The sequence below is a fragment of the Megascapheus bottae genome, chromosome 31 (assembly GCF_031878675.1).
Source record: "Megascapheus bottae isolate mThoBot1 chromosome 31, mThoBot2.hap1, whole genome shotgun sequence".
NCBI classification, from domain to species: domain Eukaryota; kingdom Metazoa; phylum Chordata; class Mammalia; order Rodentia; family Geomyidae; genus Megascapheus; species Megascapheus bottae.
This window is the reverse complement of record NC_143539.1, coordinates 1093572-1113225: the sequence shown is the minus strand read 5'-3', so window position 1 is coordinate 1113225 and position 19654 is coordinate 1093572. Positions and strand designations below refer to the sequence as shown.

General features: G+C 56.2%; 3 protein-coding genes across 4 annotated transcripts; 1 reads left to right on the top strand and 2 right to left on the bottom strand.

Moving 5' to 3' along the window:
- Positions 1–4963: 4963 nt before the first annotated feature.
- LOC150043423 (T-cell-interacting, activating receptor on myeloid cells protein 1-like) lies at positions 4964–8636 on the bottom strand. Its single transcript, XM_090321953.1, has 6 exons — positions 8630–8636; positions 8214–8516; positions 7780–8076; positions 6573–6860; positions 5909–6205; positions 4964–5127 (listed from the first exon to the last, which is right to left on the bottom strand). Exons 1-6 carry the CDS (start codon positions 8634–8636, stop codon positions 4964–4966), a joined length of 1356 nt encoding a protein of 451 aa, XP_090178079.1.
- A 5077-nt stretch (positions 8637–13713) lies between these two features.
- Positions 13714–16745, bottom strand: Oscar (osteoclast associated Ig-like receptor). Its single transcript, XM_090321952.1, has 4 exons — positions 16628–16745; positions 15352–15642; positions 14990–15271; positions 13714–14207 (listed from the first exon to the last, which is right to left on the bottom strand). Exons 1-4 carry the CDS (start codon positions 16743–16745, stop codon positions 14044–14046), a joined length of 855 nt encoding a protein of 284 aa, XP_090178078.1. The 3' UTR covers positions 13714–14043.
- Positions 16746–17453: 708 nt separating this feature from the next.
- Ndufa3 (NADH:ubiquinone oxidoreductase subunit A3) lies at positions 17454–19601 on the top strand. 2 transcript variants are annotated; one of them, XM_090322980.1, is made up of 4 exons: positions 17454–17476; positions 17594–17668; positions 19040–19117; positions 19441–19601. In XM_090322980.1, the coding sequence occupies exons 1-4, from the start codon at positions 17467–17469 to the stop codon at positions 19530–19532; spliced, it is 255 nt and encodes an 84-aa protein (XP_090179106.1). In that variant the 5' UTR covers positions 17454–17466; the 3' UTR covers positions 19533–19601. The 2 variants fall into 2 exon arrangements, with proteins under 2 accessions (XP_090179106.1, XP_090179105.1); XM_090322979.1 differs by having other exon boundaries at positions 19409–19601.
- The last annotated feature ends 53 nt before the right edge of the window (positions 19602–19654 follow it).

The window sequence follows — 19654 nt, the reverse complement described above, 5'->3', positions numbered from 1 at the left end:
TGGATAGATAGATGGATAGATGGATGGGTAGGAAAATAGATGGATGGATGGATGGTTAGGTAGATGGATGGGTGGGTGGATGGATGGGTAGATGGATGGATGGATGGATGGATGGATGGGTAGGTGGATGGATGGATGGATGGGTGGATGGATGGGTAGATGGATGGATGGATGGGTGGATGGATGGATGGGTAGGTGGATGGATGGATGGATGGGTAGGTGGATGGATGGGTGGGTGGATGGATGGATGGGTAGGTGGATGGATGGATGGGTAGGTGGATGGATGGGTGGGTGGATGGATGGATGGGTAGGTGGATGGATGGGTGGATGGATGGATGGATGGATGGATGGGTAGGTGGATGGATGGGTAGATGGATGTATGGATGGATGGGTAGGTGGACGGATGGGTGGATGGATGGGTGGGTGGATGGATGGATGGGTGGATGGAAGCATGTCTGGGTAGGTGGATGGATGGGTGGATGGATGGATGGATGATGGGCAGATGGGTAGGTGGATGGATGGATGGGTGGATGGATCGGTAGGTGGGTGGATAGGTAGATGGACAGATAACCAAGGACACTCCTGTCACTTTCCATAGACAGCCAGTCAGGGCTCTTCCTGTAGCTGCGATCCCCCAAAGGGCCCATCTCTGATCTAGGAAATGGTGACTGTCCTTCCCAGCGATCACGCCTGACCTGTTGACCTTCTGTAGCGCAGACTTTCTATTCATTTCTATTCTAAAGCACCTCCTGATGTTGCCATGCCAAGACCCACTTAGAGTCCTGGCAGAGCCTCATCCCACTTTCCCAGGTCGGCTCTCTCGGATCTCCTCTGCCTGAGCCAGGGCCACATCCCCAAGGCAGGGGCCCAGGCCCCAGAGGAGACTGCATGCGCGGTCTTGGGCTCGGGCTCGGGCTCGGGCTCGGGCTCGGGCTCGGGGGCGCCTGCCCTTTCTGCCCTGGTTGTTGGGGATGGGGTGGGGTGTTGCCCTTTGTTTACCCTGGATCCTCCTGGACTGTGATCCTCCTGTTTGTACTCACAGCGGCAGATGGAACGACAGGCGCTTCCCACACTCTGGGGTGGAGTGGTGAGAGGGTGGGCGCTCAGGGGAGGGTTCGGTGGCACCTCTCCCCCAGCCCCCAGCTCCGCCCCTGCCCTGCAGGCCTAGGCCGGCAGGATGGAGGTGTTCACGAAGGTGTGTGGGTTGTGGTGGAGCTCAGCCTGGGGTGGGGCTGGGGCGGGGGAGGGCGCATGACATGTTCTTGCTCCTCCATAGATCCCAGCCTAGGGGCTCTGCTCCCCTGCTGCTGCCCTGCCCGCTGGCACCCATGCCCAGCCTGCCACTTTGGAGAGGAGCCACTGGCCCCCAGGCTGGGCTCTGTCACGGCCTGGGTCTCAGGACTCGGTTTCCTCTTGCAGTCACACGGTAACCACATCTTCCTCTAGCTCCAGTCCTGCACTGCTGCATCTGAAGGCTTGTGCAAGACTTTTTTTGGGGGGGAGGAGGGAGGGTGTCAGGGACAAACTGGAGGCCTTGCGTGTTGGGTAACTGCTCCACCACTGAGCTACAACCACCCTTCTTTCTTTCTGTTTTTTTGAAACAGGGTCTCCCTATATGGCTTAAATTGGTCTCCGGCTCTTGTCCTCCTGTGTCGTTGTCGTCGTCGTCATCGTCCTCCTCCTCCTCTTCCTCCTCCTCCTCTTCCTCCTCCTCCTTGTCAGTTATGGAGCTTGAACTGTCCCTTAACTTTTTCCACTCAGGGCTGGTACTCTATCACTTGAACCACAGCTTCACTTGCAGCTTTTTGCTGGCTAGTTGGAGAGAAGAATCTCATGGATTTATCTGCCTGGACTGGTTTTGAACCCTCTGCTCTCCGCCTCTTCAGTTCCGAGGATGACAGGCGTGAGCCACACAGCCATGCTATGCTTCCAGGATTTTAAATTACCAGTTGTCCCATAAGGAGCAATTTCAAATATATGTATTTTTATGCCCTCGGGAGTATCTCCAATAAGATGAAAGTCTCTTCAATAAGAGGCACAGTCAAGTCAGACGGTGAACAAATATGAATACGTAGTTTTGTTAAACGTTGTCAGATCTCTCTTCGGAAAGGTGAGTTGGGGCAGGGAGAGGAGTGAGTTGGGAAGAGATACCATCAGGGCATAAATTTACCACCAGAGGGGACACATAAGTAAGGGGGGTGGTGATTGCCACCAATCAAAACTAACATCAGCTCTCTCTGCCCATGTTCAAACAGCTGAAGGTGAGAAGTAGGGTGGTGGATGGTTTTTCAATAAAACTGGGGAAAGAGTTTTGAGAGAACTTGCCGGAACAATGGACCCCACAAAGAAAGACTTCTCACCCTGCTCCCTGTTTTTTGTCTGTGGGGGTTTGAACTCAGGCCTCGGGTGCCGTCCCTGAGCTCTTTGACTCAAGGCTAGTGCTCTACCACTTTGCACCCTAGATCCACTTGCAGTTTTCTGGTGGTTCCCTGGAGGCAGGAGTCTCACAGACTTTCCTCCTGGGCTGGCTTTGAACCTGGATCCTCAGACCTTGGTATCCTGAGTATCTAGGATTGCAAGCGAGCCACCAGTAGGCCTGGCTGGACTTCTTATCTTGTAGGAGAAGACCAGAGAGGCCCCATGCGGTGTCTTGTGGGGGGGCAGTGTGATACGAGATGTGCTGTGTGCACTTTTGGAGAGACTAGGTGAGGGGGGGGATGGAGTGCAGGAACTTTATTTTTTCCTACTGTTTGCACAACTTCCTGGGAGTCTGACATCATTTCGAAATAACGTGCATTGGGTGGCTGTCCAGGAAAGGGGAGCCTCTGATCGTCCTCAAATGACACACAAAGCCAGTTTGATGGGTGAATGAGTTTACTGGGGTTCACTTTCAGAGGAGGGGTTGACTCTGGAGGGTTGGCATTCCCCCTTTCCACACCCCACCTACCAACTCCTGGTTTAGGAGGTGGCCGTGGGCCACCTAGTGGCAGGACACCAGAATTACCCACGGGTGTCCCTGCAGGATCCATCCTAGGCTTTGTTGGTTAGACTACGGGAAGGGTGGTTCGGTTTGCTGCAGTCTGGCTACATGATGGCTTGCTATAAGACGACATTGTTCTGGTTAGGGTTCAGCTGACTAGTGTTGTGGTGTGTTTAGAAGATTAAATGGGCCTAGTGGTAGAGCACTGTCCTAGCATGCATGAAGCCCTGGGTTCAATTCCTTATTACCACATGTACAGAAAGCCAGAAGTGATGCTGTGGCTTAAGTGTTAGAGCGCTAGCCTTGAGGAAAAGCCCAAGGACAGAGCCCAGGCCCTGAGTTCAAGCCTCAGGACAGGCAGAAGAAAATGTCTGCGAGATCCTTAGCTTCAGATAGCCAGCAAAAAGTCAGAAGTGGAACCATGGCTCAAGGGGTAGACTACCAGCCTTAAGTTATAAAAAGACAGCCAGCTGCCAGGTGCGGTGGCTCAGGCCTGTAATCCTAGCTACTCAAGAGGCTGGGATTTGAGAATCGAGTGCAAGGTCCTGGGCTGGGAGTTTGGCCTAGTGGTAGAGGGCTCGCCTAGTATGCACGAAGACCTGAGTTGGATTCTTCAGTACCACAAACATAAAAAAAGCTGAAAATGGTGCTGTGGCTCAAAGGGTAGAGGCCTAGCCTTGAGAAATCCCAAGGACAGTGTGATCAGGCCCTGAGTTCAAGCCCCAGGACTGGCAAAAAAAAGTGCAAGGTCCTGAGTTCAAGTGCCTAGTACTGGTACACGTGCACGCATGTACCTGTGTGCACATGTGTACACACACACACACACACACACACACACACACACACGGAGCTGGCAGAAACGTCTTGAGCATGTGCTGACAGAACGTGACTGAGGATTCAAGGAGGTCCTGAGCTGTGGGGAGAGAAGGAGAGAATTCAGAAGAGGAATGTTAAGTTCTCTTGGCCTCCACACCAGCTCCGAGCAGGGTCCTCACCCCTGCTCTAGCACGTGTGTGTGACAGGCGCAGTGGACTGCGCTTGCTTTCTACCTTTCCTGCAGCACTGGAGACTTGGCTGATTTTAACAGGAAAGGAAATTTTTAGAAATCTGGAAGGGGTGTGTGTGTGTGTGTGTGTGTGTGTGTGTGTGTGTGTACCTGTGCATGCATCAATCATGGGGCTTGAACTCAGGGCCTGGGCCCTGCCTCTGAGCTCTTTTGCTCAAGGCTAGCACTTTACCATTTTGAGCTCTACTTCTGGTTTCTGAATGGTTTGTTGGAGATAAGGGTCTTATGGGGACTTTTCTGCCTAGGCTGGCTTTGAACCTTGATCCTCAGATCCCCGCCTCCTGAGTAGCTAGAATTACAGGCCAGGGCCATCAGTGCCCGGCTTTAGAGTTGGTTGATGTATCCAAAATGAATGAGCAAAACCCATAAATATGCTATTTATGCCTTTGCAGAAAAGCATGAGAAATCTGTCTGCTGGAGTCTGATGTCATCCCTTGTCCACGCTGGGACTCGAGGGCACAAGGCTGAATTGGATTGTTGAAATTTGCCAAAAGAGGGGCTGGGAAGGAGGCTTAGGGTAGAGTACTCACTTGGCATGCATGAAGGGGGCTTAGGGCAGAGTACTCACTTGGCATGCATGAAGACTTGGGTTCAACTCCTTAGCATCACCAAAACAGAAAACGCTGGAAGTGGGGTTGTGGCTCAAGTGGTAGAGTGCTAGTTCCGGGACAGCGACCAGGCCCAGAGTTCAAGTCCCAGAACTGGGTGTGGGGGGGAGGCTGGAGAAGAAATTTGCCAAAATAACAACCACAAAACAGTGGACCTTGATGGTGAGGGCTGGCTCACGCCTGTCATCCTAGCCACTCAGAAGGCTGAGATCTGAGGATCGCAGTTCAGTGACAAGGAGACTCAACCGGCAGGTGGAAAGCCCACGGACCTGTAGCACGTGTGTGGAAAAGAGGAGCCGGTGGGCTTGTTTACCTGGGTTGCCTTGGAGACGCCCTCCGGCTATACCAAGCTTCCACCAAGAACACACTCAGCAGCAGCAAGACCACAGCCGCCATTCCCAGCCGGATGACAGCAAACTTGTGGCGGCCTCTTGCAATGATGGAAGCTGGAAAAGAGGAAGGGGTCCACAGTGGTTGTCAAGACCCACCCCCAACAGGGCTCCTTCCTTTCCTTCAGCCACTTAGATCCTGGCCAGTGGACAGCTGTATCCTAGTTGGCTTCTTTTCTTTTTTTTGTCAGTTGTGGGGCTCGAACCCGGGGCCTGGGAGCTGTCTCTCAGTCTCTCTGTGCTCAAGGTTAGCATTCCACTAATTGAGTCACAGCGCCACTTGTAGTTTTTTCGAGTGGCTAATTGGAGAGGAGAGTCTCACGGTCATTGGTGCCCGGGCTGGCTTTGAACCTCGATCCTCAGATCTCAGCTTTGTGAGGAGGCATGAGCCACCACCACCCGGCCAGACTCTCCCTGCCAAATACCCCATGGCCGTGTTCCTCAGAAAGTCTCAGCAGCCTAAAAGGGAGTTTGAGGCGGGTGTGTTTAAGAGGGCAGGGCTACGGCAGGAAACAAGATAATTTTAGGAGAATGGCAGCACAGAGCAATAGATAAGGTGCCATTACATCAACAGCAGGCAGGCAAGAAGGCTGATCAAGTCAGTGATCTCAAAAAGAAACGAAGACGTGAAGAGCTGCAGATCCAGGCGGTGGAGAAGAGAAAGTGAGGTTCTTACTTCCAATGAGCCACCAAAGAGCCAGAGGTGTTGGCGTGGCTCAAGTGGTAGAATGCTAGCTCAGGCACAGGACTGGGCCACGAGTTCAAGACGCAGTGCTGGCACATAGACAGACGCACAGACAGACAAGAAAGAACGGAGGAAGGAAAGAAGGCAGCAGCAAGCGCACAGAGTCATGTAAGCTGTCACCTGCCACCACGACCCGCACGGGCTCGCTGAGATTCGAGGCCTGGAACGGGGCTTGGGCCTGGAAGTACACACAGCGGTAGCACCCTGCGTCCCCGCCGGTCACGCGGGGCAGGATGAAGGTCACACTGTCCTTTCCTGAGCCCTGAAGCTGGGTGGGCGATGTGGCTCCCTCCTTCAGCAGGGCGAAGGTGGTGTAGTCCATGCTGTTGTCCGGCCGGTGGCACTGCAGGGTCACCTGCCCGCCCACAGCCACCCTTCCCGAGGGGTGGCTTCGGAGGGAGGGGCTGGGTAGATCACCTGCGTGAGAAGGGGTCCCTGAGGTCAGGTGCAGCCTTTGGCTCCCACCCGCATCCCTGCACCCTGACTCAGAGACCCAGAGACTCCATGGTGCTGAGGATGCAGAGTTTTGTCCGTCGTGGGACTTGAACTCAGGGCCTGGGCACTGTCCTGAAGGTTGTGTTTTTTTTTCTCCTCAAGGTTAGTCACTCTCCCACTCTGAACCACAGCTCCACTTCTGCATTTTAGGTGATTCCTTGGAGCTAAAAGGTCTCACAGACTTTCTTGCCCGGGCTGGCTTTGAACCACGGTCCTCCTATCTCAGAGTCCTATGAAGCTGGGAGAACTGGCGTGAGCCGCTGCATGCGTCACCTTGAGGCACCCTCACCTGCGACCAGTAGCCTAAGGGCCTTGCTGGGCTCTGACACCACTTCCGGGCTGCCTTTCCTGTAGTACTCGCACGTGTAGAGCCCCGTGTCACTGGGCCGCACGTGAGTGAGAGGGAACGCCGCGGTTCCTTGGGTCAGAGGGTTTGCCAGGCGGGATCTCCAGCGCTGCTCTCCCTTCCTGAGGACCAGGTACACGCCCGGGGTGGGGCTCGTGCACTCAAGGCTCACTGTGTCCCCTGCCAGGACCACGGAGCTGGGCCAGGCGCCGAGGTGGGGCCTGGGGAGGCCTGGAAGAAGAGTGGGGGTTGGGGTGGGGCTGCACCGGGAGGGGGGGGGAACGAGGCAAACCCTGGGACCCTACACAGACCTGGAGCCCCTCAAAGTCCCAGCAAACAGGGGATCCGCCCGCCCCCGTAGTAATGGCCACTTGCAGATGTCAAAAATCGAAACGTGACACATCCAGACGCTGGTGGCTCACGCCTGTAATCCCAGCTACTGGGGAGGCTGAGATCCACAGTTCAAAGCCAGCCTGAGCAGGAAGACCCTTGAGATGTGTTCTCAATTCAGCAGCGGCAGCGGCAGCAGGAGCAGAAGTAGTAGCACCAGTAGTTGTTCAAGTGGTAGAGCAGCAGCTGCGTGAAAAGGCTCAGGGACAGCGTGCAGACCCCGAGTTCAAGCCCCCGTCCATGACAGAACAGAGCAGTGCAGCCGAACAACAGATGCCAGTGAATGGTAGCGTCCGAAGGGAGTTGGTGGAAGTGTGAGGAGCTCACGCCACGCGTGGTGTGGGCATGTCACGTTCGTGACAATCTGCAGGAAGCCCTCTGGGTCCACCCAGCCCTTGCATACTGGCAGCAAGTGTGTGTGCTTCCTGTTGGCCCATCAGGGCTGGGCGCTGTCCCTAGTGCTTCATTGGAGACGACAGACTCACAGACATGCCTGCCTGGGCTGGCTTTGAACCGTGATCCTCAGATCTCAGCTTCCTGAGTGGTTAGGAAGACGGGCGTGAGCCACCAGTGGCCAAGAAATAGCTTACTTTTTTGGCCAGTCATGGGGCTTGAGCCGGGGCTGCATGCAGTCTTTGAGCTGCTTTGTTCCACTCTACCTACTCCTTGGAGCTGGAGCTAGAAGGTCACATTCTAGAAGCTTCCCTGCCTCCCCCACCCCCTCACCTTTGAGGCGTGAGAACTTTGGAGTCGCTCTTACCTATCACCACGACCCGCACGGGCTCGCTGAGATTCGAGGCCCGCAATGGGGCTTGGGCCTGGAAGTACACACAGCGGTAGCACCCTGCGTCCCCGCCGGTCACGCGGGGCAGGACGAAGGTCACACTGTCCTTTCCTGAGCCCTGAAGCTGGGTGGGCGATGTGGCTCCCTCCCTCAGCAGGGCGAAGGTGGTGTAGTCCGTGCTGTTGTCCGGCCGGTGGCACTGCAGGGTCACCTGCCCCCCCACGGCCACCCTTCCCGAGGGGTGGCTTCGGAGGGAGGGGCTGGGTAGATCACCTGCGTGAGAAGGGGTCCCTGAGCCCTGCTCCCAGTCCATTTCCATCCCGTCACCCCCTTTTCTCTCCAGCTGCTCAGGAGCCCAGATCACTTCTGCCTCTGTCACCCCCTGTCTGAGGGCCACCCCCCTTCCTCACCTGTCACCAGTAGCAGCAGGGCCTCACTGGGCTCTGACACGGTTTCGGGGTACCCCACTCTGTGGTAGTCACAGGTGTAGGGGCCCGCGTCGCTCTGCCGTACTTCCGTGAGCTGGAACTCAGCTCCTTGCCGTCTCCACTGTGCGGAACCCCAGAGCTTCCCCTGCCCGGGGGTCGCCGCCCCCCCTTTTCTGAGAGCCACTCTTGCAGGGAAGATGGGGCTGGTGCATAGTAAAGTGACGTTGCTTCCGGCTGGCACCACGGAGCTGGGCAAGGCGCTGAGGGTGGGTCTGGGGAAGGGACCTGAAAGAAGAGGAAGCAGGGTTCCAGGAAGCCTGGCTAAGGACGGGGTGGGAAGGGGGACGCGTTTGGGGTGAGAACCAAGAAGAGCTGAGCCGCTGAGCCGCAGTCTTCACTCACCATCTCCACTCATCTCTGCCACACTCAGCCCTGCAAAAGAGCCAGCAGTGAGATCCCAGCACCCCATCCCTGCTGTTGGGGCCCCTCTCAGCTCAGCCCTCCCCACGCCCTCCCCGTCTCCGAGACACGTGTGTGCCAGTGTGTCTCGTAACTCATGCTCCTTTGGTTGGCACATGTGACAAATGGTGGCAAAGCCTGAGTCCCCAGCCGTCTAAGTTTACTATCTGCCGCCCTGAAAGTCAGAGAAATCCAGCAACTTGGGCCTCGCGGGCTGAAATCAAGGTTCTTTGCAAAGCCGGATTTGTTCCTGGCAGTTCCAGACAAGGACCCATTCGTTGCTTTCCCTCCCTGTCCCAGACTGCTCATCTCCAAAAGCCAATGGCACGTGTTGTGGGCTGGTGTGTGTGTGTGTGTGTGTGTGTCCTGGGGCTTGAACTCAGAGCTGGGCACGTCTCTAAGCTTGTTCTTTCTCTTTCTTTTCTTTTTTTTCCCCCCTCAAGACTGGTGCTCTGCTACTTGAGCCACAGCTCTGCTTCTGGCTTTTTTGTTTTAAATAGTCGTTTATTGAAGAGTCTCACAAACCTTCCTGGCTTTGAACTAGTGTCTTCAGATCTTAGCCTCCTGAATAGTTAGGATCACTGATGTGAGCTGCTGGCACCTGACTTGAGCTGACTTTATTTTTATAGGTTTTTTTTTTTTTCCAGAGCTGAGGACCAAACTTAGGGCCTTGCACTTGCCAGGCAAGGGCTCTTCTGTTGAGCTAAATCCCCAATCCCCTGACTTATTATTATTATTATTATTATTTTGCCAGTCCTGGGGCTTGAACTCAGGGCCTGAGCACTGACCTTGGGCTTTTTTTTTCTCTCAAGGCTAGCACTCTACCACTTGAACCACAGCACCGTTTCTGGCTTTGTATATATATATATATATATATATATATATATATATATATATATATATATATAAATGTGTGTGTGTGTGTGTGTGTGTGTGTTACCTAGAAATTGAACCCGGGTCTTCGTGCATGCTAGGCAAGCACTCTACCACTAGGCCAAACTCCGCCCCCTCACGACTTATTTTTTTTATATCACCTGAAATTTCTATGTTGAGCTTCTAATCCCCCGTCCCCCCTCTCCAGTTCCTCAGAATGTCACTGTGTTTGCAGAGACAGTTCAATTCAGTCCATCAGTCGCATTTTAAAATCTCTAGGGTACAGAGGGCACGGGGACAAGATTCACAGCGGCCAAATGGCTACCACTTGCCCCACCAGACACTTACCAAAACAGACCACTAGCAGGAACTGGGAGTTCGTGGCCGTCCCTCTGAGACGCATCAGGGCTGCTGTGGTGCCTGGACTCCAGTTCTGCAGTGCCCTGAACTGTCCCGGCTTCTGCTGGGGTGGGGGGGTGGCTGATAGGAAGTGACAGGGCTTTATCTCCACACACTCTGGCCCCTCCCCAGGGGCCTGGCACCGGAACAGTCCTCACACCCAGTCAGAGCAGGCGTGGTCATGAATCTCCATAGAGGTGGCCAGAGATTTCTCACCAAATGCCAGCAGGCCACGTCTCCCTGCCACTGGCCACATCCTGGCGTCCACGGTCACAGCTGGTGTCTCCCTCACCCGCAGCGATGCTGGTCAGCAAGGTGGAGGTAGAAGAGAAGGATCTCTGGGTCTCCTGAGATGGATCAGAGCACAGGTTCTCTCTTCAGAGCAATCAGCCTGCCACAGGCAAAGACTGCCTGGTACCCTCATGTGAGGACCTAGGACACATCTGAATGCAGATGTTTAGTGTGGGATGATGAAGAAGATTGTGTGTGCGTATGAGTGTGCGTGTGCCATCCTTGGGCTTGAACACAGGGACTGGGGTCTGTCCCTGAGCTTTGCTTTGCTTTGTTTAAGGCTAGCACTCTACCACTTTGAGCCACAGTGCTCAAAGTGTGTGTGTGGTGTGTGTGTGTGGTGTGTGTGTGTGTGTGTGTGTGTGTGTGTGTGTGTGTGTGTGCTTAATTGGAGATAAGAGCTTCATGGACCTTCTTGCCTGGGCTGGCTTTGAACCATGATCCTTAGCTTTCAGCCTCCTGAGTAGCTAGAATAACAAGCTGCTTCTGTTTTCTGGGCATGGGTGGGTGGTGATGGTTGAGCCATGATGCAAGTATACTTTAATGGCATTAAATATGACATTTAAAATTGCTGAGATGGCTGGGCCCCAGTGGCTCCACCTGTCATCCTAGCCAGCTACCTGGGAGGCTGAGGTCTGAGAATCACAGTTCGAAGCCAGCCCCGGCAAAAAAGGCCCCAAGGTATCATATTGTTACTGTGTCTGACTTTGTTAGCTGGTATATTTATAGATGTTCGTTTGTTTATTTGAAATAGGGAAGGGAAGAGGAAAAACAAGATGATTACGATGGGTGGGGGAGGGAAAGGGGGACAAAAACATGGGAAGGGGTATCAATGTTCAGGAAGTAATGTATCCACTACCTGACGAATGTAACTGTCACCCCTCTACACATCCCCCCGACAATAAAATACAGTTCTAAACCCAGGGCTTTGTGCATGCTAGGCGAGCGCTCAACCACTAGGCCACACTGCTGGCCCCAAGAGCTGGTGACCATTTTTATGACATCTGCTGCCGCTTACAGTTAGCCTAACCTCCTCACCTCAAGAGCCACTCCACTGTCGTAGGCCCTGCTGGGAAGCATGGCCTTTCCTGAAATGTGGTGACAGGGGCCTTCCCCAGAATTAGCTGACTCAGGCCTTATCTTAGCGTGTGACACAGGCAGCTGCCACCATAAACTTTAGCCCCGCCACCACAAAATCCCCTCAGGCCCCTCACAAACTCCAGGTCTTACACAAACCAGACTGAAGAGTGCCCCCCACACAATAGTGAAACTCTCCACCTCAGCCCCTGAGTCACGTGAACCCCTTGCTCAAGGACAAGAGCTGTCCCTGCCCAAGAGGGCCAGCCCGTCAGCTTTGCCGACAATAAACCTTGCTAGACGTGACTTGGAGTCTGCGTGGTTTTCTGGGCCTTCAAAGAACACGTCTGTGTATGAATTCATTGAGCAGAGAAGAGAATAATTTAGTTCCGGTCATGAATATTCATGTTCCTCTCTATGAATATTCCTGTAGGTCTATGAATATTCATGTGGTTCTCCCCACCACACAAGAAGACAAGATTGATGTTCTCAACTAAAAAAACGGTCTTATCAAACCCATTCCTTAAATTAATCTGAGACTCAGAAAAAACAAAGTATCAGGAAAAGATGGGCATCTAAAGTGCTTCTGAAATCTTTTATTTTTATCTTTGTGTGTGTGTGTGTGTGTCGGTCATGGGGCTTGAACTCTGGGCCTGGGTGCTGTCTCTGAGCGCTTCAGCTCAAGGCTACCACCCTACCCCTTGAGCCACAGCACCACTTCCAGTTTTCTAGTGGTTAATTGGGGATAAGAGTTTCACAGTGTTCTTTTATTTTTGTTTTATTTTTTTTTTGCCAGTTCTGAGCTTGAACTCAAGGCCCGAGCACTGTCCTTGGGCTTTCTCAAGGCTAGAGCTCTACCACTTGAACCACAGCACCGCTTCTGACTTTTTCTATGTTTGTGGTACCAAGGAATTGAACCTGGGTCTTCATGTATGCTAGGCAAACACTCTACCACTAGGCCAAACTCCTGGCCTTGAGTTGCATGGACTTTTGTGCCTGGGCTGGATTTGAACCTTGATCCTCAGATCTCAGCCTCCTGAGTAGCTAGGATGACAGGCGTGAGCCACCAAGCCTGGCTTTAAAAATATATATATTTATTTAATTTTTAAATTTATTATTGGTTGGTCATGGGGCTTGAACTCTAGGCCTGGGCGCTGTCATTGAGCTCTTCAATTCAAGGCTTCCACATTGAGCCACAGTGCCACTTCCAGTTCTCTGGTGGTTAATTGGAGATAAGAGTCTCACGGTCATTGGTGGCCAGGCTGGCTTTGAACTGTGTTCCTCAGATCTCAGCCTCCTGCGTAGCTAGGGTGACAGGTGTGAGCCACCAGTGCCTGATTTTTATCTTTATTTTTGTCAGTGAGATTTGAACTCAAGGCCTGGGCACTCGAGGCTAGTACTCTACCATGCTGAGCCACAGTGCCACTACCTGAAGATAAGAGTCTCATGGGAGCCGGGCGTGGTGGCTCATGTCTGTCATTCTAGCTACTCCGGAACCTGAGATCTAAGGATCGTGGCTCAAAGCTAGCCTAGGCACAAAGACCGTGAGACTCTTAGCCCTAATTAACCACCAGAAAAGGGGAAGTGGAGCTGGGGCTCAAGGGGTAGGGCGGCAGCCTTGATCTGAAGAGGGATTTTTCTGCCTGGGCTGGCTTTGAACATACAACCCTCCAATCTCAGTCTCTTGAGTAGCTGGGATGATGGGGCGTGGTTGACACAAAGGAAGTTCCCTGTGAACTTTCCGCCCCCCAGATGGCCCTGGGGCAGGGGTGGTGACGCTGGCACGCATGGTGTCGGGCCGGGCTGAGGTGCCCAGGGTCTGTGGCTGGGCAGCTGGCATCTGAGGTGTGGAGTGGAAAACCCAATTTAACTCATCAGAAGCCGGAAGCCATGAGAAACATTCTCATGACAGCGACAGGGCAGGGAGAAGACGAGAACAGGGTCTTACCCATGGGGCAAGGAAAACACATGTACACTATCCCCCCACCAACTGAGGCCTCTGTAGACAGGAGCCGGGCACCCAAAGACCCCAGTCCAGGCAGACGTAGCCAAGAGACTAACCAGCAAAAAACCAAAAGTGGCACTGTGGCTCAAGTGGTACAGCGCCAGCCTTGAGTGAAAAAGCTCAGGGACAGCACCCAGTCCCTTCCCTGGTTTAAGCTCAAGCATGTGTGTGCGCACACACCCGCGTGTACACACACACACACACACACACACACACACACACACAGCAGGAGCAGGTCCTGGGAGTGTGGTAGAAGTGACCAGTGCAGTCTCTAACGTTTATTGACCATTTATTTATTTTGCCAGTCCTGGGGCTTGAACTCAGGGCCTGGGCACTGTCCTTGGACTTTGAGCTCTACCACTTGAGCCTCAGCACCACTTCCAGCTTTTATTCTATGTATGTGGTACAGAGGAATCGAACCCGGGTCTTCATGCATGCCAGGCAAGCACTCTACCACTAGGCCACACTCCCGGCCCTTGTTGAGCATTTATCACCGGCTGGTCATCACTTCACAATGAGGGAAATGGAGACGTCAGGCTGTCCAGGGAGTGAGAGCTGTTACTGGGATTTGAACCCAACTTGGGTTTGGAACTCTGGCTTGATGGCGCCCTCCGCCCAATGCCGAGCTCTGGGAGGGAGGAGGAAGGCCAGGCTAGGCGGAGTGTGGGGGCCAGGGACCCCAGCTCTCCACCTCACTCCAGTTAATCCTTACACCTCAAATCCACACAGGCTCCCCCGGGGTGGGACGCCCCTAAGGGCGCTGTTCCTGCCTCGCCAGCGCAAGGCCAGCAGCGTGCCCAGGGCGAGCAGGACGAGGCCAGCCAGCACAAGACGGACCGAGTTCTCCTTGGTGTGGTCAGAGGAGGCAGAACCTGCAGGCCACGGAGGAAAAGAGCTGTCAGATCCGGGGCCCAAGTCCACCCTGTCCTGCAGGTCTGAAGAGGCCGAGTCTCCAAGATAAGTGGCATAAGGGGACCTGGACCCCTGCGTCTGAGGGCAGAGGCTGGGTCTAGAACTCCAGGTCTGAGGGCGGAGGCTGGGCCTGACCCAGAGAATGAGGGGGAAGGCTGGGTGTGGACCCTCGGGTCTGGGGGAGGAGGCTGGGCCTGGACCCCGGGTCTGGGGGAGGGGGCTGGGCCTGGACCCCGGGTCAGGGGGAGGAGGCTGGGCCTGGACCCTCGGGTCTGGGGGAGGAGGCTGGGCCTGGACCCCGGGTCTGGGGGAGGGGGCTGGGCCTGGACCCCCGGTCAGGGGGAGGAGGCTGGGCCTGGACCCCGGGTCTGGGGGAGGAGGCTGGGCCTGGACCCTCGGGTCTGGGGGAGGAGGCTGGGCCTGGACCCCGGGTCTGGGGGAGGGGGCTGGGCCTGGACCCCCGGGTCTGGGGGAGGGGGCTGGGCCTGGATCCCGGGTCTGGGGGAGGGGGCTGGGCCTGGACCCCGGGTCTGGGGGAGGGGGCTGGGCCTGGACGTCGGGTCTGGGGGAGGGGGCTGGGCCTGGACCCCGGGTCTGGGGGAGGAGGCTGGGCCTGGACGTCGGGTCTGGGGGAGGGGGCTGGGCCTGGACCCCGGGTCTAGGGGAGGGGGCTGGGCCTGGACCCCGGGTCTGGGGGAGGGGGCTGGGCCTGGACCCCGGGTCTGGGGGAGGGGCCTCTCACCCTGGGAGGTGATGACCAGCAGCTCGCTGCGCTGGGACAGCACGTAGGGCTCGGTCGGCGTGTGGTAGTAGCAGGAGTAGGTGCCAGGGGCGTGGGCAGCGGACAGGGGAAAATCGGCCCAGCACCGGGCCGAGTCCTGGTACTGCAGTGGGGCTGCCATGTCTATGCGATACAGCGCGAAGCTCATACCAGCCATGTGGCTGGTGCAGCGCAGACTCACGTTGGCACCAGGAGGCAGCACGGGCCCGGGCAGCGCCACCAGCAAGGGCTTGGGCAGCTGGTCTGCGGGGGACAGGAGGGGTCTGAGTTGTGGGGGGGGGGTCTCTCTCCTGGTGTCCCCTCTCTCCCCGGCCGCCCCTCACCTGTCACCAACAGCTCCAGGGCCTCACTGGGCTGGGACCAGAGCCCCGGCCCCCAGGCTGGGCTGCCGTAGCGGCAGAGGTAGCGGCCGCCCTGGGTGGGCATCACTTCCTCCAGGAAGAACTCCGCCAGCTCACTGGACACAGCCTGCAGGAATCGGGGCGTCTCCTCCCCGAGCTTGAACAGTTCAAACCTCCAGGCAGGTTGGGGTGCAAGGCACTTGAGGGTCACGTTGATTCCAGGGGTGACAATGGCAGCTGGCTGAGCCTCTAGCCAGGGCCTGGGGGGCGCGGCTGGGAGCCGGGCGGAGGGGAGAGTCACTTGGAATAAACAAGACCATTGCTCAAGTTTGGCTGTCCACTGGTAAAGGAGGGGAGGGCTCGGCCGCCATCAAAGCTACTGAACACCATGGAGGCTCACGCCTGGAATCCCAGCTACTCAGGAGGCTGAGATGGGAGGATCCTTGTTTGAAGCCAGACCTGGCAGGAAAGTCTCCCACTAACCAGCCCAAATCCAGACGTGGAGCAGTGGCTCAGCTGAGTGCTAGCACGGAGTGAAAAAGATGAGGTGGCAGAGCCCAGGCCCTGAGGTCAAGTCCCAGGACACACACACACACACACACACACACACACACACACACTCAGCGGCTAATCAGAGGAGGGGGACACAACTCCTGAGCTCTCTTCTACAGCATTTGGTGCTTTGGGGACAGGGTTTCACTGTACTGTACATGCTAGCCTGACCCAGAATTCCTGCTCCTCCTGCCTTAACTTCCCCAGGACGGAGTGTTACTCACCAGATGGAACGAAGCTGCTGTGACTCAGAGGCCCTGCAAAAGGTTGAAGTTCCCGTTTTGTTCTTTTTCAAGCCTGAATCTAATACCTCTGGTCCTCCATCCCCCGCCCCCCACCCCACCCGGAAAACAAGAGCCCTGCCCCTCTCCACACCATAGCCAGAAACCCAGACTTCCATTCTCCATCTACTCCAGCCAGAAGTGTGCACCCAGATCTGGCCGCACCTCTCCACAAACTCATCACCTGCCCATTGTTCCTCCACCGGTTGGGGTGTCTTCGCGTCCAAACCCCTTCTTCCTCTCCCAGAGACTTGGGAGTCCAGGCTCACACAGCCTCTCTGTGTTCAAATCTGGGAGTCTACTGTCCCAGGGCCCAAGAATTCAGTCCTCCCCTGCCTCAAGATCCAGAGAAACCTGTGCCATCCCCAGGGCTCCGAGCCCCAGCCCCGGCTCTTTATTCTGAATTCCCACTGCCCCACAGGTACCGAGTGCCTGGTCACCCTGCAGGTCCCCAGAGCCCCCCTTGCCGTCTGCCTCCCCCACCCCCGGAGGGAAGGGCGGCTTACAGAGGGCCAGCAGCTGGAGGAGGAGTGCCTGTGCCATCGGGCAGGGCTGGCAGGGCTGCGGTGCGGGCTGGCTGTGCCTCTCCCCTCCCAGGAAGTGAGGCTTCAGAGAGCCTTGTTTAGAGAAGTCAGCTGGGGGCCTGGATGACTGTCCAGGGGAGAGATGGGGAGGAAGCAGCGCTAGCTGACTGTGCTCACCATGCCACCTAAGGGGGAAACGCATCTGGACGGGACCTGAGCGGTGGGAAGGCCTCGAGCTCGGCCAGGCCCAGCCAGGCCTAGCCAGGGTGAGAGCGGCAGACACATGTCACCTGCATTGCTTGTGGGTCCTGCGTGCGGGGTGTGTGTGCGTGTGTGTGCGGGGGGTGTGTGTGTGCGTGTGTGTGTGTGCGCGCGGGGTGTGTGTGTGCAAGTCCCCTGAGCTAGCCAGCGTTAGACACTGCGGCCCTTCCTAGCAGCCCACCAAGCCCTGAAATCTTTCTAGCTGCAGCCTTGAACGTCTGGCCAGTGCGAGGGAGGAACTCGGCGGAGTCTGGCTCCGGAACCACAACTCCCAGAGTGCTCCGCGTCTCTGACGCCGGTTCGTCTTTGCCCTTCACAGTGCACGCCCCGGCGCCCTAGCACAGGGACTACAACTCCCAGAGTGCTCCGCGTCTTTGACTCCCGGTTCGTCTTTGCTCTTTACTGTTCACGGCACGGTACCCTAGCAAGGGACTACAACTCCCAGATTGCTCCGCGCCGCCGCCGCCGCCGAGACCAAGATGGCTTCGCGTGAGTGCGGGCGCTGGGGCTGCGGTGGTTCTGGGCACGCGAGGGAGGCCCCGGGGACGGGGCGGCACGGTCGGTGAGAGGTCACCGGGGCCCGCTGACCCTCCGCTACCTTCCCAGGAATCACCGCCTTCCTCAAGGATGTCTGGGGCAAGGAGCCGGTGCTCGTGGTGTCCTTCGCCCTCGGGGGCCTCGGTGCGTGAGTGACGCGGCTGCGCGCGCGCGCCCCCTTCCCGCGCCCGTCCCCTCCACCCCCTTACCCACCGCTGCGGAGTCGCGGCGCCCATTGCCCTTGAGTGGTTGTGGGTGGCGTGGGCCGGGCCCCGGGTCAGTGCCGGGCCCCGGGTCAGTGCCGAGCCCCGGGTCAGAGCGGCCCTGGGTCAGTGCCGAGCCCCGGATGAGTGCGGCCCCGGGTCAGAGCGGGAGCCCATGCCAGTGGCATCCTTGTGGAGACCCTGACCCTTCCCTCCTCCCACACGGGGCACATGGGAAGGGGCTTTTCTCTCCCCCCTCTCCTCTCTCTTTCTCTCCCTCCCTCCTTCCTTCCTTTCTGTGGGTCCTGGGGCTTGAATTCCACCTGGCGCTGTGCTTGAACTCTTCAGCTCAAGGCTACCATTCTACCCTTGAGCCAAGCCCCACCTCCCGTTTTCTAGAGGTTAATTGGGGATAAGAATCTCAAGTCCTGGCCGGGAGTGTGGCCTAGTGGTTAAAGTGCTTGCCTAGCATGCATGAAGACCCGGGTTCGATTCCTCAGTACCACATACATAGAAAAAAGCCAGAAGTGGTGCTGAGGCTCAAGTGGTAGAGCTCTAGCCTTGAGAAAGTCCAAGGACGGTGCTCAGGCCCTGAGCTCAAGCCCAGGACTGGCAAAAAAAAAAAAAAAAAAAAGAATCTCAAGTCCTTTTGTGCCCAGGCTGGCTTTGAATCTTGATCCTCAGATCTCAGCCTCCTGAGTAGCTGGGATGACAGGTGTGAGCTACCACGCTCTCGGCTTTTTTGTCTTTGTTTCTTTTTTTTTCTTGCCAGTCCTGGGCTTGAACTCAGGGCCTGAGCTCTGCCCTTGGGCTTTCTCAAGGGTAGAGCTCTACCACTTGAGCCACAGGCTTTGTGTATGTGGTACCAAGGAATTGAATCCTGGTCTTGATGCATGCTAGGTGAGCACTCTACCACTAGGCCTGAATTAAAATCTGGTGTGCTTAGAAGAATGATGCCAGCCATTTTCTCAAGCTGAGATGGGATACTACCACATTAAATCAGTCCTAGCACCTTGGTGCCTCCCTCTCCCCTGTGAGTGTGGGAAGATGTGAGGGTGCTCATGATGCCAGCCTTCCAGCAGGCACTGCTTCCACTCTGGGCCTCAGTGTTCTTGGTACACTCCTGTTCCTGTGGAACAGCCCCTGGCTGCCTCAGAATGTGGCTCTGCTGTGACCAGCCCTTCTTCCTCCCCTCCGCTTCCTGCCAGGCTCCTGTCCTGCTTCCAACCCCCCACCTGCACAAATAGGGGCCCAAGGTGCCACAGGGCCTCCACGCTGGCCTGTGCCCTGGCCTCACTGTCTCTCTTCACAGCCATAATCCTGCCTGCAATCAGCCCCTACACCAAGTACTCCAGTAGGATCAACGCAGCCACACCCTACAACTACCCAGGTGAGCCGCCGGGGGCCACAGCTCACACCATCCTGTGGTTACACAGTGGCCATCTCTGAGCTTCTCTTCCTATCCATATCTACGGCTTCTGGGCGGTTCTCCTACCCTCCTGCTCTCCTAGTCCACCTGTCGCCAGCCTCAGCTTCCTCTCCAACCCTCTCCTGGGGTCTCACTTTCCTCTCTGCACATAACTGACAGACCAGCTGACCTCTGCAGAGCCTGGAGATCTGCTAGTCTCAGTGCCCCTTCTGTCTCACAGTACCCTTCCTCAGTGCCCCTCCTGTCTCACAGTACCCTTCCTCAGTGCCCCTCCTGTCTCACAGTACCCCTACGAGACGATGGGAATCTGCCAGATGTGCCCAGCCACCCTCAGGAGCCCAAAGGCCCCAACTTGGAGTGGTTGAAGAATCTGTGAATACCTCTGCTGACAGCTGACAGGATGGTGAACCCCTCCCCTGGGGCCTCAATAAAAATGTGAACCAGTCTCAGAATCTGATTGTGATCAGAGATGGGAGCAGCAGCGGACAGTGGCCAAGG